General features: G+C 41.4%; 1 protein-coding gene across 5 annotated transcripts in view; it reads right to left on the bottom strand.

The window, feature by feature from the left end:
* Positions 1 to 19,296, bottom strand: part of LOC144609983 (mitogen-activated protein kinase 8) — an 81,877-nt gene that overhangs the window by 40,892 nt on the left and 21,689 nt on the right. For all 5 annotated transcript variants that reach the window (XM_078428403.1, XM_078428402.1, XM_078428399.1 and 2 more), the window contains exon 2: positions 2,342 to 2,517. In XM_078428403.1, the coding sequence (XP_078284529.1) occupies positions 2,342 to 2,463 (122 nt within the window). In that variant the 5' untranslated portion in view covers positions 2,464 to 2,517. The remainder of the gene's footprint in view (positions 1 to 2,341; positions 2,518 to 19,296) is intronic.

Here is a 19,296-nt window from a genome sequence, read left to right as displayed (position 1 = left end):
TTGGAGACCAAAACTGCACACAATACTCCAGGTGCGGTCTCACTAGTGCCCTGTACAACTGCAGAAGGACCTCTTTGCTCCTATACTCAACTCATATACTCCTATAATCCTGATGACTGCTGATTCCCTGGAGCTCTGGTCAGTTTGAGGGCTAACCAAGTGCACTGTTACTGAAGGATGTGGTCTTCCACTTTCTACTTTTCTGCATCTCTCAGTTTTCCTCACATCCTATCCGTTTTCTTTCTCGTGGCTATAGTCACAAATAGATCCTCTGGATTTTACAATTCCTGTCACAATCCCACTTGTCTCCTGTTCAGGTTATCCTACCGCTTCCAACAAGGCATGTTACTATCTCCTAATGATCGACACAACCAACAAAGGTTGGATGGTCCCATCTACCTCTGCCACCAGTTGGGGACTAAACCTGACACTGCCTGTCATCTTCCATTTACATCCCAGCACTGACTGAATAAACTCTGCAGATGTACCAGTTATCATTTGCTCTCTTCACATTTTGCTCCAGAATTATATTCACTTAAACTTTTTGATTAAAGCAAAAATCATACAGAAGATATGTCTGCACCTGGTAAAATCTTTCCTCTTCCTTATCTGACACTAATTCCAACATTTGCACCATAGAAAGCACACTGTCATGTTGCATCATAGCTTGGTTTGGGAACAGCTCTGCCTGTGGCCACAGGAGACTGCAGATGGTTATGGTTGTAGCCCAGTTGGTCTCACAGATCAGGCCCTCCACTATTAACTCCATCTGCACTTTGCACTGCTTCCCCGTTCCTCTCAGACAGACATTAGACAAGCTTGAGGCGGGCACCAGAATCAGAAACTGCTTCTTCCCATCTGTCATCAGGTTTCTGATAACAGTCTGAAGAAGGGTCTTGACCCGAAATGTCACCCATTCCTTCTCTCCAGAGATGCTGCCTGTTCTGCTGAGTTACACCAGCACTTTGTGTCTATCTTTGGTGTAAACCAGCATCTGTAGTTCCTTCCTATCCATTTACTCTGCACTGTGTACTTTCCCTTCACTCTACCTATTGAACTTGAGTTTGGCTTGATTGTATACATCTATAATATTATCTGATTTGATAGCATGCGAAACAAAGCATTTCATTGTACCTCACTACGTGATAACAATAAACCTAAATGTTTACTCTGTTCAAACTGCTAGAGAGGTGTAAGTGCTAACCTCCAATACATGCCTTGGCTGTGTATTATAGTTTGCATTGTGAATTATCTCCCAATTTAAATCTTTGATCAGTATTGATCACACTAAATTTTTCAATGGGTTTCTTCTCTGCTCTTCTCTATTGATTCATTTCTCATCTTTAACAATTTAAACATTCAACTCTTATTAATCTCTACCCTTCTTCCATCCCCAAATCGTTCCCCATGTTTAAAATCAATCCTCTCCACATTCTGAGCCCCCGACATCGATTGCACAATCAATCATTTTCTTATTGCACTCCATACCCAAATTCCCCCTTACCCACAACGCCTCACTATTTTTATGGCAACCCCTGGAACAAAATCTCAGGTAATATCCCTACTACTCCCCTCTTTCCCATGCCTCCCTCACCCAAGCTTCCTACTACCTCCAACCTTGCTCTTTTTCCCTCCTCTGTACGCTCATTTCCCAGCCCCGTCGCCCATTTCCATTTTTATCGCGACCCCTCCCCTCCCCTCCCCCTTTCACTCGTATCCTCCTCTCTGGCTTTCCATTTCACTCTCTCTTCTCTCCCTGTTTAACACTCTTCAGTCTCCTTTTCACCTCTAGTCTTTGTCACTTACCCCGTCCATTTTCCAATTGAACCCGCCTCACCTGTATTCATCTATCACTTTCCACGCTTGGCCAGTCCTGCAACTCTTGTCCAGCTTTCTCTCCCTCTCCACCACCCAGCCCCACCCCCCCCCCCCCCCCCACCACTACATCAGTCTGAAGAAAGGTCCCAACCTGAAACGTTGTCTGTCCATTCGCTCCACAGATGTTGTCTGACCCACTGGGTTCCTCCACCACGTTTTGGGTTTGCGGAAGCAAGTGCTGCTTGATTCTTTTGCTCTCTTGTGCAATGTGAAATTCAACCTGCATGACTCTCGAGCTTTACCGTTGGAGAGAAAGATTGGCACTAATACTGCTACATCCTACACCAGCTATATCTCTTCTAACCTGAAAGTTCCCGGTTATTAATTTGTTGTCTGATATATGCATCACAGTAAAATACTGATTCCTTATTAATCTGATCTTTCCTTTCTATACAAAAGGGAAACCACCACCTTTCCATTTGTATGTTTTAAATAACTGTGGATGTCAAAGCAGTTAACTCACCATACAATGCCCTGTGCGCCAGAACCAATAGGTTTCAGGTTTTGATAGCGTTTCAGGACGGTGAAGGTCGAATCCCCAACCTCCACACTGTAGAACTGGTTTTCACGTTTGTTCCTGTTCATGATGGCTGATTTGGTTCAACAATGTGCATTCACACGCAAGAGCCTCCCTCCAACCTGCAAGGAATGCAAATATTTTAAAAGTAGAACAAGGAAACTGGTGAAAATGATTTAAATTGAGCACGCATCATGCTTGCTTCCTTGATGTTTTGGAGCAAGTTACTAGCAACTTGCAAAATGTAAATGGAGCAAGTATTCAAGGATATCAGGCTAAGCTGAAAAAGTAGACTGTACCTATGCTGGTTCAGCAGGCTGACATGTTCCTGGAAGGCTTCAGTCTCAATACTTAACCTGTGCATTTAACATATCCTACCAAACTCTCAGGACTTGGTGTCAACACTCATCTCTGCAACTAGATCCCCGACTCCCTGACCAACAGACCCCGACCAGTGAAGATAGCAGACAAAACATCCTCCACGATAATCCTCAAAATGTAAGGAATGTGTTCTCAGCCCCCTTCGTTACTCCTTGTACACCCACGACTGTGCAGCCATATACAAATCTAATTCAATTTTCAAATTCGCAGACGATTGTGGGTTGGATATCAAATAATGATGAGATGGAGTACAGGTAGGAGATTGAGAACCTTGTGACCTGGTGTCAAGACAACAACCTTTCTCTCAATGTCAGCAAGACAAAGAAGATAGTGATCGACTTCTGGAATCACAGCGGTACACATACCACAGTTTGCATTGATGGTGCCGAAGTAGAGTTGGTTGAAAACTTCAAATGTCCAAGAGCCAATATCATCAACAACTGAAGAAGGTTCTCAACCTGAAACGTCACCCATTCCTTCTCTCCAGAGATGCTGCCTGCCCGCTGAGTTACTCCAGCTTTTTGTGTCTATCTTCACGAACAACTTCTGGACCACCCATATTGAAGCAACAACCAAGAAAGCACACCAACTCTACTTCCTTAGGAGGCTTAGGAAGTTCAGCATGTACCCAACAATTCTCACCAACTTCTACAGATGCACCATAGAAAGCATTTTATCAGGATGCATCACAGCTTGGTTTGGGAACAGCTCCATCCAAGACCGCAAAAAATTGCAGCAGATTGCGGACGCCACCCAGACCACCACACAATTCAACCTTCCTTCCATTTATACCTCATGCTGCCATTTATACCTCATACTACCTCGGCAAGGCCAGCAGCATAATCATCGACCAGTCACCCTGGCCACTCCCTCTTCTCCCCTCTCACATCATCTAAAAGGTATAGAAGTGTGAAAACGCATTGCTCCGGATTCAGGAACAGTTTCTTCCCAGCTGTTATCAGGCAACGGAATCATCCTACCACAACTAGAGAGCAGTGCTGACCTTTTTGGGGAGCCTTGGACTATCCTGATCGGACTTTGCTGGCTTTATCTTGCACTAAATTTTATTCCCTTATTATGTAAATGGCTCGATTGTAATCACGTATTGTCTTGCTGCCGACTGGATAGCACGCAACAAAAGCTTTTCACTGTACCTCGTGACACGTGACCATAAATTAAACTGAACTGAATTATTAGGAATACTGTATGGTATTGTTGCATTTCCATCCTGTATCGTTAAAAGATAGACAATTTAACAAGTGGAGAAATGAAAGTCTCACACCAACAAACAATCATAAACAATATTTTAACCATTAGATTTTAGAGATATAGCACGGAAACAGGCCCTTCAGCCACTGAGTCCACGCCAACCAGCGATCATTCCCATACACTAGCACTATCCTACACACAATTTACAATTTTTACTGAAGCCAATTCATCTACAAACCTGTGGAGTGTGCGAGGAAACTGGTGCCCGGAGAAATCCCATGCAGTCACAGGAAGACCATAGAAACAGCACCCATAGTCAGGAGCGAAGCCGGATCTCTGGCGCCGTAAGGCAGCAACTCTACCGCTGCGCCACTGTGCTGCCTCATTGTTATTTTTCTTCACAGTTCTATGCCATCATATTGCCTTATAAATTCCTATCCCCAAAGTCCCAAAGTTCACCTGAAGAAGGGTCCCTATCCAAAAGGTCACCTATCCATTTTCTCCAGAGGTGCTGCTTGACCCGCTGAGTTAATCCAGTACTTTGTGTCCTTTTATGTAAACCAACATCTGCAGTTACTTGTTTTTACATTTTGTAGTGATAACCCAATTGCCCCTGCCTTGAAAACCATGCCTTGAAAAATAGGGGGAAAACACAGAAATCAGTATAATTACAATTTATGCTCTGAAATCCTCTGGATAAAACAGGAAACATAAAATAATACACAATGACGTACACTGGCAGGATGTGTAATCTTAAAATACTCTGACTACAACCAACCAAGCACTATAAAAGGTCACACTGAAGTAAATATTTGCCAGAAGAAAAACCAACTAATGCACAAAATTGCAAACAAATGCTTTCTAGAGGGCCTACCTTAGGAATATGTTTTATTATCATCATCCTGTGCTAATCAATAAAAAATGAACTTCAGCATGCTCCCCTTTAACCTCACTCCACACTCCAACAACATCATTTAAAAGCTCACAAAATAGTTTATCAATAAACTGAGTTTGTCAATGTCCATTTAACTTCAACTACCTTGGCCTTTAACATGCCTCACCATGTCCACAAAGGACAAATTTTGTCTAACATTGGATCTGCATCTTTATCTAGGATAAACACAAAAACCTGGAGAAACTCAGCAGGACAGGCAGCATCTCTGGAGAGAAGGAATAAGTGACGTTTCGGGTCAAGACCCTTCTTTAAAACTGGGCTGAATCTAGGATTGTTTTATAAGAAAATAAGTGCAGATGCTGATACAAATCGAAGGTATTTATTCACAAAATGCTGGAGTAACTCAGCAGGTCAGGCAGCATCTCAGGAGAGAAGGAATGGGTGACATTTCGGGCCGAGACCCTTCTTCATGTCTCTTCATAGCTGCTCTTCGACCACATTTTGTCCATACATTGCTTTATATAAACCCACAACCTCCCTTTTTGGTTCTAATACACCTGACAATGGAAACAGTCCCACCTTGGGTATAGCCCTGCTTTAATACTGCGCTTCCTCCTTTGCTGAATTCTAAATATCATTCAATGTGCTGGTGTCTCCCAACTCTATTGGTGTTACTCTCATCAAACTTCCATCCCAAAGCAGTTCTAACCAGAGTAATACACGTGTTTGGACCTTGAAGCATCCTTTGAATCATTCGATATGGCTTGGTAGCTTAGAACTTGTATAACATTAAGATACTGGGGCAGATTTAGGTTGTTGTTCTGGCACCATTTGGTCAGTCGATTGGTCTACCTCCGATACTCTGACTCATTGTCATCTGTAAATCGTCCAATAATGGTGGCGGAGTCGGCGAATTTGAAGATGATGTAACTGTATGGCCGGATACAGTTCCAAGTGTTGAGTGGGTAGAGCAGGGGGCTGAGCACGCAGCCTTGAGGAGCTCCCACACTGATAGTTATCCTGGAGGGAGTGTCGCTGCCAGTTCATACAGATTGTGGTCTGTTGATGAAGAAATCGAGGATCCATTTTCGGAGGGATATGCAAAGACCCAGTTCGGAGAGTTTGGTAACTAGTTTGCAGGGGATGATTGTGTTGAAGGCCAAGCCAAGTTCTATGAACTAATTGCAGTATTTTTCCTTAATTTTCTTTCTTTTTTTGATTCTCATTGACTTTCGTTTTACAATGGCCCCCTTAATGCTGGAATTTAATACTTGTTGCCGTCATGTCAAGGGCTGTCACTCTCACCTCACCTCTGAAATTCGTAATCCAACATCACAAGGTCATTGAGCCCACTTTACTCAGCACATTCGTAAATGTAATTACAGATGACCAATAAATGTTGGCGTTGCCAACAATATTTACTTTTCTTAAGTGAATAAAACCACAAACAACTAAAACTAGTTCAATCTTCCACAGTTCCCAGAGAGAACACATAACAGGGCAATCGATCCCACTTTTTGTGGGGATTTTGTGATACAGCATAGATACAAATTAATTATCCATCTATCCTTGGTGAAACAAGAAGATAGTCATGCTTCAGAATCTCTCGACTTCTGTCCCTTCATTTATCTTCATAATATTTAACCTTTGTGGGGTTTAGATGTATTCACTGAATCTAGGGCAGCATGGTGGCACAGCGGTAGAGTTGCTGCCTTACAGTGCCAGAGACCCAGGTTCGATCCTGATCATGGGTGCTGTCTATACAGAGTTTGTACACTCTCCCGTGACCTGCGTGGGTTTTCTTCGGCTGCTCCTGTTTCCTCCTACACTCCAAAGATGTACAAGTTTGTAGGTTGATTGGCTTGGTAAAATTGTAAACTGTCACTAGTATATGTAGGATAGTGTTAGTGTGCGGAGATTGCTGGTCTTCACAGACTTGGCGGGCTGAAGGGCCTGTTTCGGTGCTGTATCGTAAACTAGACTAATTCTAATGTTGTAAGTTTCCACATAACAATCCAGATCTCAGAGTTACTAAATGACCTCCATTCGCCTGCTGCATCAATTAATACAGTAGTATGAACCGTATACAGTGGTGTGACATGTATGCTCAACACCTAATGAACAATGCAAACCGTGAAGCATCTGTCCTTTACCCATATGATTTCATAAACTAAACCATGCAAGGTCATACTGGGTCTGTCTACTGACATGCACCGTTAAAGACAGCAGAAGGTCAAGCACTTTACTCTGCGTATATGAACTTTCAATTGAAGCAACGACTGACAATCATTTAAGAATGCAAAGCAGTGACCTTCAGCCAGTAGATTCACCAAATGGAGGTGCAAAGCTTCGTAAGTGGCTGCCCATTACGACAATCTAAGCATGGAAGGCACTGATGCTTCATGAATAAAATCACATTCATTATTTAAGACCTTTTCTTTTTAAGGTCGAGGCACTGTTTTCTTTGTGCTTCAGGATTTCTCTTCTTTTCCAAGCCGCCCATTTTCAAAAACAAAGGCAATCAGAAAAAAATGATCCTCTACATATCCGAAAGAAACAAGGAAAAAATAAATTGTCGCTGAAGAACATTAAGGCATCGTTCCTTCTTACCGCTACATTTAGCTGGAATTAAAAGTTGCCATTTCCCACACAAGTAAAATTCCATGATCACAAGAGAGTTTGATTTAGTACAAATAAACCAGCGGTTGGTTGGGCTTATAATATTGCACGCTTTACGAACAGCCACCTGCAGATTTTCAAATTAACTTCAGAAAGCTGAACGGAAATCAATTGCCACTCGAAGGATTTTAAAGATTTAACTTCAACATTGTTCCCCCACCCGCTGATTAATTTTACAGCGAGAAAATGATAACATAACCAAGACCAAGTTAAAACAATTAAGTGGAATCTTTCAGCTCGAAAGCATCCCGAAATAAATTACAGAATTCACAACTCTCAAACCAAGAGAAGAAAATCAATGGATTGACATTTCGGCCTTTCCTTCAGCCATATTTCCTGGCAAAATAATTTTCCAAATTTTATGACCTCAGATCAATGCAAGGAAACTGTTTGCCAAGATTTATGGAGATGGTTATATTGCCTTCAATCAAATGGCTGGATATTAATAGATTAACAATGGATGTTAAATATGAGATTAAGTGATTAAGTTACTTTGCCAATTCTTTTCACAAGATGAAAGCTTTTCTGTACAACTTATTATTTCTGCTCATGTTTTTAGGCCAACAATGGGAATAAAGGGTGTAAAATTGTCTTTAACTATGTTTTTACAAGCTCTGGCCAATAGATGGAGCAAGGAGATGCCTCCCAGTCTCTCTCAGTTCTGTTGCCATTTTTTATGTTAAAAAAGTCAATTGACCATTAGTAACCCAAAAATCAATTTACAAGGATCGTGTTAGATAGGCAGAAATACCGAGACAGTGATTGAAAGGACAGGTGGGTGATAAACTCGAACGCAGATCAAACAAAGTGCAAAGTAGTTTGCAATCTAATGAAAAGCAATCTAAACTAAATGGTGCACAATTTTAAAGAGATTTCACAAATTATGCTACCTGGGGATGCACACACCTTGACAAACGGCATTATAAATAGTGGCACCATTTTGAAAAACATAAATTTGCTTTATTATGATAAAGGACCAAAGCTTGCAAATGCGACCATTAGGATCGATGTTTTGTAATTACCAAGTACTGTACAATTTGCACAGCACTACACAGATATGAAGGCATGGTGGGGTAGCTGTAGAGTTGCTGCCTCACAGCGCCAGAGACCCAGGTTCAATCTGTTTGTGCGTTCTCCCCGTGACCGTGTGGGTTTTCTCTGAGATCTTCGGTTTCCTCCCACAATCCAAAGACGTACAGGTTTGTAGTTAATTGGCTTGGGATAAATGTAAAATTGTCCCGGGTGTGTGTAGGATAGTGTTAATGTGCAGGGATTGCTGGTGGGTGTGAACTTGATGGGCCGAAGGGCCTGTTTCCGCACTGTATCTCTAAACTAAGACTAAACCAAACAGGATAATTCAACACTTTGAAGTTAAAGGTGCACTGAACTAGCCACGTGAATGAGTTAACGGCTGAAATATGGAGTGCATAACCAGGTTTGCCTTTAAGATGTGCAGTCACATATACCTCCGCGTCTACAGATGATGAATTGGAAGCTCGAAGCCTTCAACAAACAGACAAGCATGCACTCACTGACAGTGCTAATCAATATAATTTACCACTCCATAAAACCCCTGAAACATCAAAAGCTGTGCTAATGCAAAGGACTTAAAAAGTCGCATCTATTGGCCATGGCACAGTGTAGCAATTCATTCGGCAAGCAACCTTCATCAAAAACAGATCTGCTTTACATTCTACAAGGTTTTCAACAAATCTCGTTTAAAGAGAGAAAACATTTCAATCTGCTTCATGGGAAGTAGTGGTTACCAACTAGGAAGTGAAAATTGGGACAAAGTGCATACTAAACAAGCTGAGGTGAATTAAAAAATAGTGACTCAGATTTTATGGTCCCCAGCAAAGAAACTACACTCAATATTTACAATACAACTTCCCCAGATTTTTGTAAGCTGATGAAGAGACTTGATGCTCGAGTGTAATGCTTTTTGATCCACGCATAAACAGATACTTAAGCTACAGACTAAGCAATTAATCCGAAAAATGTTTGATGGACCACATATCGTCTACCCACGTAATTAGGGACCTTTTAAGACCCCTTGCACTTTCCATAACACGGAAAGTTCACTCATACGAGTGAACACAAGTTCAAGTCTGAGCAAGAATTGATTATTAGTTTCAGTTTAGAGATACAGCGCGGAAACAGGCCCCACGGCCCACTGTGTCTGCCAACCAGATATTCCTGCACATTTGCAATATCCTACAAACTAGGAACAATTTACAATTATACCAATTATACAATTATACCAATTAGCCTACAAATCTGTACATCTTTGGAATGTGGGAGGGACCCGGTTCGATCTGGGACAGTGCCAGAGACCCAGTTCGATCCTGACTACGGATGCTGACTGTATGGAGTTTGTACGTTCTCCCCATGACCTGCATGGGTTTCCTCTGAGATCTTTGGTTTCCTCCCACACTCCAAAGACGTACAGGTTTGTGGGTTAATTCGATTGGTATAAATGTAAAATGTACCTTAGTATGTGTAGGGTAGTGTTAACATGCAAGGATCGCTGGTCAGTGTGGACTCGGTTGGCCGAAGGGCCTGTTTTCATACTGTATCTCTCAACTAAACTAAACGTAATCACAGATGACTTAAAAAAAAAAATATAGCAAGTGGAAAGCTGTTAAACTCTAATACATCAGAGAGAGCTGGATAGAGCTCTTAAGGATAGCGGAGTGAGGGGGTATGGGGAGAAGGCAGGAACGGGGTACTGATTGAGAGTGATCAGCCATGATCGCATTGAATGGTGGTGCTGGCTCGAAGGGCTGAATGGCCTACTCCTGCACCTATTGTCTATTGAATGCAAAACTGGGCATAAAATGAGGTTCTTCATTAACTCAAGAGAGCAGCTTATAATCAACCTACTGCAGTCGGCAGCTACCTCTATTGCATTTGCATTGACAGAGCAACTCCTGCCAATAAAATTTGGAAATGGTTGGACAGATGTAATGGAAAACATCTTAGCGGTGACCTGATAGGTTTTTAAACATTTAAGGCCTTGACTTGTTGGGCACTGTGGCGCCTCCTCTGTGAAACGAAGACAATTGAAGTACCAGACTAGAACCAAGTAATCCATCAGGGAATTCAGGAAATACTGGATACTCAAGAGTGGCTAGAATGTGGTATTTGTGAACTCAAACCATAACAGAGGTTACAATAGGAAATTGGCCTAACACAGCAGAAAATAAAATAAAGGGATAACTGATCAAGTTAGATGAAGATAGTTGGGAGGGGGCCTCTTATGGCCAAGCAAAGTTGCTGGTGTCCTGTGCCACTGTGTTGGAGCAGTGCCTGATCCAATCGAGCCCCAGGCTGCTGCAGGGCCTCCAGCGACTCATCCACTGACGCCTCGATGCAGACACATCGACCCACGAACCATTGTCCCTCGCCTCATCCGGCCACCGCTCATGCCCCGGGGGTGCCTCCTGCAGCCAACCACATAACATCCAGAGCGTTTTTGAGGGCAGGGGGTGGCAAGAACCAAATCCGTTTAGCGGCGGTCTTGTTTACACCTGCCACCGTTGCCTTGAATCTTGGAGTAACTCAGCAGGACAAGCACACTTATGGAGGGATTGGATAGGCAACGTTTCAGTTTGGTGCCCTTCTTCAGACTGTCTGAAGAAGGGTCCCAATCAAAATGTCGTCTATCCATTCCTTCCACGGATGCTGCCTGACCAGCTGGGCTACTGCAACTCTTCATGTTTTAATCAAACCACTTTCATATTATTTTCTATAGCACATCTCACAGCAAGTAAGGCAAAGCACTGCTCTCTAAGATGATGTATGCTATGCCATGCACAACGCAAAGTACGATACTGCTGGAAGGTGCATTTTTTGCGGACAAAAAGGTGCCGGTACACATATCGTTTCTCACTGCTGGTGCCTATGACTAGATCACCCATCAGCTCAAATACTTTCAAACATATTATCATTGGAAATAGAAGTTTAAGCAAAGTCATGCAAGTGGGTAGAATAATCTTCTGTAAGGTCAGAGGGTCAAAAAAGCTGATTAATCAGCTCTTTTTTTTTATCAACCACAGGCTTCTCATAAATATACCTGCAGTACTACCTCCTTGAATTATTCACACTTCACATTGCTATGAAACCCAGGTCTGGACAAGTGATGAATTGGTTTAATGTAAACCCTATATCACACAAGTTGTAATCTATATCACTGAACCAACATGCCACCTCAATCTATATCACTGAACCAACATCCCCCTTCACCAAAGTATCCTGTCTTAAGACCCTAGTCTGAAGAAGGATCTCGACTCGAAACATCATCTATTCCTTTTCTCCAGGGATGCTGCCTGACCTGCTGAGTTACTCCAGCATTTTGTGTCTATCTTCGGTCTAAACCAGCATCTACAGTTCTTTCCTACAACACATCCTGGGTTTATTGTTCTGTGGCATTCAGTGTTAATGCCAACTATTCCCATTGCATTGAACTCAAAGTGCTCATCTAGACTTCAGTCGTGGAAGGGCACAAAGTGCTGGAGTAACTCAGCAGGCCAGGCAGCATCTCCGCAGAATATGGATAGGTGACGTTTTGGGTCAAGACCCTTCTTCACAATTCTTTGCAGCACCATGCTTCAGTCATGTTGGGTAATTGAGCATCTCAAATAGACAACAGTTTCAAACAAATGTACTTTAATGGAGCAGTAGAAGGATGCCACAAAGCGGTCATTCGTCATACTATAAGTGATGATGTTTGAATTCTTACTGAATTTTAGATTCTGAATTTAACCCACAGTTGGCGAGTTATAAGTGATACTGGTTGGGAATCTTGTTTCAGTTAAGTAGAATTACTTTTGTTTTTGATTGTGCACTTCCACTCTGGCTAATGTGTTTGGGAGAGAGCTTCATTCATGCCTACATGAAGACGACAAAAGAGCAGAGAGGAGAGAATTTCTGCTGTCCAAATAAATTGAGTATAGGTTAAAAATATCTTCATGGATGGAGTTCAGAGCAGGGACATTAAATATTGAGGAATTTAAATTTGCACGCTGAATTTACAGTCTCAGACCTTGCCAAACTGAGCTGTTACCTTCAGAGGATCCGACACAAAATTTGCAGTGAAAAAAGAAAGAACTGCAGATTTTGGAACCAAAATAAAAACAGGAAATACTGCAAATACTTAGAAAGGATCAGTCTGAAGAAGGGTCTCGACCCAAAACGTCACCCATTCCTTCTCTCCAGAGATGCTGCCTGACCCGCTGAGTTACTCCAGCATCTTGTGATACCTGCAAATACTTAGCTCAGAGAAGCAAAGCTAACATTTCAGGTTGACGACTTTGTCAAAAAAGAACCTCACAGCACCCAATGGAAATGCACTGTGGGGCAATGTTTGAAGGAGGTCATCAATCAGAAATTTTCATCTTGTTCCAGAGAGCTGTCTATCCTGTTTCTGCAGTATTTTTAGATTTCTAAATTCATATTGCCCTCTCACCTTCCAAGTAGCCCTTACATTAATTTAGAACTTCACCGAAAATTCATTCGAATTAGATTTAATTTTACACTTGCCACTTCTGCATTGTAGACCACAAGAAAGCAAGTTTCACTTCCATTGGTTATGCTTGTTCCCTTAAAAAACAACGCTATTTTCCTGTCTACTCCTCTGTGGTTTCTCTTATTCAATCTAGCCTAACTCTTGTTAACTCACCAGTTACAAACTTGTATCTTTCCCTTAATTCCCTCTCATCTTGACTCTTCCCTTCAAAATTCATTTTGTTCAGGATTCAGCTCCTGCTTCCAGTTCCCAAAGTACTGAATCACCCACCTTTCTTTGCTGGCCCCACATAAACTCAAAACGGTAACTGTCACCTCTCCTCAGGCACTGTAACCGCCTCTCCTTCAAATCTACCACTAGTCTGTGTGTGAACGGAATCTGGGAGTTGAGGGGAATGTAGGTAGAATGAAAATAGGATGCGTGTAGGATCAGTATAAATGGGTGCTGAATGGCAGGAGCCAAAGGGGAAGCCAAAGGGCTTGTTTCTATGCTGTACAACTCTATGAACTTTCTGAAGGAGAGCCTCGACCTGAAACGTCACCCATTCCTTTTCTCCCGGAGAAGCTGCCTGACCCACTGAGTTACTCCAGCATTTTTTTTCTGTTGTCGTTGTAGTTCCTTCTTACACTCTGTAACCTTCGTTCTGTGCATTACAAATATCGCTTAGCCAACAAAGCTATAGTCGCACTGACGTTCCCCACAACATTTTCTCTGGTTCTCCCCAAACATCTATACTTTGACCACTCCTGTTTCTAATCTACATGTGATGTCCAACTTCACATCTTTCCTTAAACTGTCCACCATCCAGCAAATTACCTCTGACAAGGTCTGAATTTATCAGTTTTTGCTTTAATCTGGTACCATTGTTATTTATTAGAGCTCGATTAAGTTGATTCACATTCATTCTGATAATGTTATCAAAACAATATTTGGTCAATAAGATGAACCAACCATTTTTTTCAGTTACTAAGTGCAATTAAATCCAAGAAATAATAAAAGGCATGGACTGATCTGATATCCCTGTTCTCCAATTCTGCAGGCTTGATGGTGAAAACATTCCATGATTTGAAGTGGAACTTTTCCAATCCCGGCTACTTGTTGGACACAGATTAACAATGGGGTAGTGGGGGATTGTGCCATTCATGCTATTGTCTCACCTAAACATGCACATAACTTAAAACAAACCTGGTGTGCTATCTCTCAAGAAATACCATAACTCACAATGAACCTTTGGTTTTCTTTAAACCAAGGTTGTCAGTTGATTTGTTGGATTTTTGCTGGGTGACGCAGCCTGAACAACTCTGCATTCTTTCATGTAAAGACATACGTATCTGGTTTTGTGCCTCATTCCACCTACGCTTTTATTTTTTTATACACCATCATCACACCATTGATCAGCACATTCCATAAACAAATGCCATTGTTAGTCTACTTTTAGCACAGTTTAAAAGGCACATGCAGCAGAGGGTGAAGGCAACATGGACATTTTATTTGGTTGCCATTTATTGTTAGCATCGAATTTCATCAGGAACAACAACTGCAAAGACTTTTCCCAATAGGTTTTACGCAAGCGTTTGATAGTGTTTTTAAAAAGAGAAATCAGTTAACATTGAAATATTCAAATTCCTCACACTGGGAAAACTAAGGCCAACATCTCTGGTCCATACGAAAGAGGCGTTAAGAGGCTATAGATAGACACATGAACATGCGGGGAATGGAGGGTATGAATCATGTGTAGGCAGATGAGATTATTTTATCTTGGCATATTCGACACAGGCATCGTGGGCCGAAGGGCCTGTTCGTGCTGCACTTCTCCATGTTATATATAATGAACTCCCTTCCTTCACAACGGATTCATACTCCTTTCCCAGACTGCCCTCTGAAACGAAATTCATTTGTTTACAAACTCAGTATCAAATCTGATAAGGACCATATCCATGTAGTCCTTGTTCAACTATTTCTATCTCTGTAACATCATTTGACTTGTCTCCCCTCATCCATTCGGAAACCTTCACACATTTCTGTTATGCGTACATTTTACTATTTCATTCATTCCTAGTTGGCCTCCTTTATTCTCCTCTCCAAGAACAGCCGGGATTGGGACGATGCTAAACGGCCCAATGAGCAACAAGCCCTGTTGATCTATCATCTCAGTACTGGTTAACCTTCACTGCCCCCCAGATATCAGCTGCTGTGACAAGATAGAATATGACTTAATTAACAGTTTTTAATTAAGCATAATTTTTGTAGTCTTAACTAAAATATTTTAATAGCTTTTAAATCGATTTCAGATACTCTTGTATGTTCATGGATGCCAAAACTATTCATAAACATTCCCATCGGGAAATTTTACATCCAGTGATCTCAGGAGTTGATTTTAATTTTTAGATTTTAGAGATACAGTGTGGAAACTGGCCCTTCAGCCCACCGCGACCGTGCTGTCCAGCGATCATTGGACACTAACAATTTCTACACACTGGGACAATGGAGTGTGGGAGGAAAGCGGAGCACCCCGAGAAAACTCACGCAGGTCACGGGGAGAACATACAAACTCCGTACAAGCAGCACCTGGAGTCAGGATTGAACCTGGGTATCTGGCGATGTAAGGCAGCAACTGTGTCACTGTGCCCCCCTGTTGGGCATCATCCTTGATATCACTGACTGTCAGAGTACATCAGTACAAGCAGCCACCTGCCCGAGGGGAGGGAGACAGTCTACAAGAAGATTTCACCTGGACCACACTAGAAGGAGCAGTGTGGTGCAGGGCCACAGGTGGCAATCTCAGGGCAGCAGTCTGCCCATCACATTCATCTACTGTCACAGCTGTTTAATATTCATAGTAACACTAACCATTCCAGACTGCACCACAATACTACTGCAGAAGTTGAAATGACATTCCTTAAGTAACGCGTGTCCAAATATTAATGTGACACAAACACTGCTTGTGAGAAATTGAGCGTCTTAAAGTTTTGCCCTTTGGCTCAGTCATGAAATGGCACCACATCATTAAAATAAAAAGACAGGATTGGATAAAGGAAATCAGGTGGTTTTCCTTCCACACTATCCTTTTGTATTAATTTAACAGCTGCGAAAAAACTTTAAAAACCTGTTTCACTTGAGCATGTTCCTCCAATTTCTAGGTTCATATCAAAATTGTAGAATGGAAAGAAAAAGGTAAAAGGGGCATCCTGGTCTTGTTCAAGATTTCAGCTGATTGTGTGGTTTTGCATATATTATTATGGAAAAGATCTCAGTAATGGAAAATTTGCAATGCGGTTTCACTGAGGTGGATATTGATGGAAACAAGAAGGTATAGTTCCTCTGGGAATTAATTAACCCTTCATCCTAATGAAACTGGGAACATTAAGAGTATACCTGACAAAGATCTGGAGTATGTCAAAAGATTCTGATGAAAGTATATGCTGACAGGTGATTTCAAGCATTGACAATGACACTAAGAAGAAATTGCAAACTTAAAATTTAAACCAACCGAGGAAAATCTTGGCATACGGTTACAAAGGTGGAAATTTTCAGCTGTGTCTTTTTAAGTAAACAATTAGATAGTTGTTTTTGAAAGCTGAGCTTTAAATGGTTGGAGAATGAATGGGATTGGACCAAATGGCTTATGGAAGAAAAGCATCAGTGAAGAATTATTGGAACAATTGCCTAATATTTAGTGCTCATTTAAAACAATGTACCATGGCAAAAAATAAAATCCAGAGTTTTGGGCAGCATTTGATTAAAAACACACTGCAATCTCTGCAAGCAAAATCGATTTTAAAAAACCTGCTTTTTCTTTGCATAACAAATGCATTGTGGTTCTGAGGAGGAAGTTTCCAATGGCCATTGCTGGAAGATTTGCAAAAACAAAGTTGTCCACAAAAACAAAAGTCTCTGCACCAGTTCCATCTGCCTAATCTCTCTCCTTCCTAACTTGGATACAATTAGATCGTTGACCTGGAATAGGGAAGGGAAAAAACTGAGATTAATTTTATAATAGATGAGCACAAATTACTAATCAACCTCAATACAGTTTGATATTTACAACAAAAAAAAGTTGTGCTTCTGTCCATCACACAGACCAGACTTCCTACCAATGACTCCATCTACACCACGCAGCCTCGGAAAAGCAGCCACGTAATCAAAGACTTGAGATGGACACAAAATAGTGGAGCAACTCAGCGTGTCAGGCAGCATCTCTGAAGAAAATGTGGAGAGGATGTTTCCACTGGTGGGAGAGTCTTGGACTAGAGGTCATAGCCTCAGAATTAAAGTTCTTTTAGGAAGGAGATGAGGAGACATTTCTTTAGTCAAAGGGTGATGAATCTGTGGAATTCTTTGCCACAGAAGGCTGAGGAGGCCGTCAGTGGATATTTTTAAGGCAGAGATAGATTCTTGATTGGTAGGGGTGTCAGAGGTTATGGGGAGAAGGCAGGAGAATGGGGTTAGGAGGGAGAGATAGGTCAGCCTTGATTGAATGGCGGAGTTGGCGATGGGCTGAATGGCCTAATTCCCTAATGGCATAAGTACTATCCCTTATGACCTTATGATCTGTTTGGATAACATGCAAGGTAAAACTTTTCACTGTATTTCAGTACATGTGACAATAATAAACCTAAGCCATGAGCATGTGCTAACTGGAGCATGAATAACTCATGCTGTTTGAGCCCTGAAGACAATCAATGTTGGCATTTGTAACGTGTAGATGTTTTAAAATATCAAACCAGTAAATCTATGAGGAATCCATTCCTGGCAATAAATAAAAACAGATAAAACGCAAGGACAGTTGCCCACAAGACAGGAACATGGATAGGATGGGTTTAGAGGGATTTGGGCCAAGAGCAGGCAGGTGGGACTAGTGTAGATGGGGCATGTTGGTCAGTGTGGCAAGTTGGGCCGAAGGGCCTGTTTCCAAGTTGTATGACTCTATGACACGTTTCAAGACATTTCGTATATGTAGTACAGTTGTCTACACACATTTTGTCCCTGTGGCCAATACTTATATAACTGAATTTATTAAATACATTTTTTACTCGCTTGGTCATTTGATATTGCCAATAGCAGGACATTAAATGTCCAACAGGAAGAAAACACTAGATCATGCATTTCCTCTCACAGTTTATGGAAGACAACATTTACTACACCATTGTTGTCTCAGAACAGTGCAATCATGGCAATGACAGTGTCCAGCTTGCCATTATATACTTCAAATCTGGCCAATTAACTCTTGAATTTATCCTATTTAATAAGAAATTTAACGCATGCTCAAAAGCTAATTTGATACCCAACTCACAAGTACTATTCCATTATTTCTAGGAACATTATACAGATTGATGCAATACATATTTGACCTCTAATTAACCCAAATTGCACTAGCATTGCATTAACTTAATTATCTAAGAGTGCGGCGGTTTGAGTACGGGGTTAAATGTCCAAGTAACAGTAGACTTATGGATTACTTCAACAAAAAGTCGTCCCTCAGGTCAATACACTCACGGCAAAAGGCTGTAAATTTCAGAGATCAGGTTCTTCAGACTTAACCTGAAATACTGATTCCTACGCACACCAGCACGATCACCCCAAATAAATCGGCTAAAAAGGAGTCCTTCAGTTGGCCACGTTTTAACTACTAGAATTTGCTCGATAGAAAACTAGTCCTCAATATGTGGGATCTGGAGAAATGGATCAATTTATCTCACCATCAGAAATGCACAACTTTGTTTTTTGCAAATCTCCCAGCAATGGCCATTGAAAACCCTTCCTCCTTAGAACCACAATGCATTTATTCTGCAAAGAAAAAGCAGAGTTTTAAATTGATTTTGCTTGCAAAAATGAGTTATACGGTTTCAGCAAGCACTGCTGCTGGAAGGAATACTTGGAGCTGGTAAAATGATACACAGTGCTGGATCTGAAGAATGAACCGCCCCACATTCTCACTCCAGAAGACAAAGAACAACTGTGGGGTAATTACACCAGGTCCACGTAAATCAGCAGATCATAACTTTAAAAATATGTTGAGGAGGCAGAGAGAGGGACAAGGCAACCATTTATCCACTATTTAAAAAAAAATGAAACTTAAGCATTATTCAACTGGTTGGTAAATAACAAAACATAAATTGGTTGAATACAATTATAAGCAAAGCTTCAATTGGCAGAACTAAAATATAATGTGGCATTTTAAAAAGAATGAAATACAGGTCCACCACCAAT

Source organism: Rhinoraja longicauda, chromosome 35 (assembly GCF_053455715.1).
Source record: "Rhinoraja longicauda isolate Sanriku21f chromosome 35, sRhiLon1.1, whole genome shotgun sequence".
Lineage (NCBI taxonomy): Eukaryota > Metazoa > Chordata > Chondrichthyes > Rajiformes > Arhynchobatidae > Rhinoraja > Rhinoraja longicauda.
Note: the sequence above shows the minus strand (reverse complement) of the source record. Positions and strands in the feature narration are given on the sequence as shown.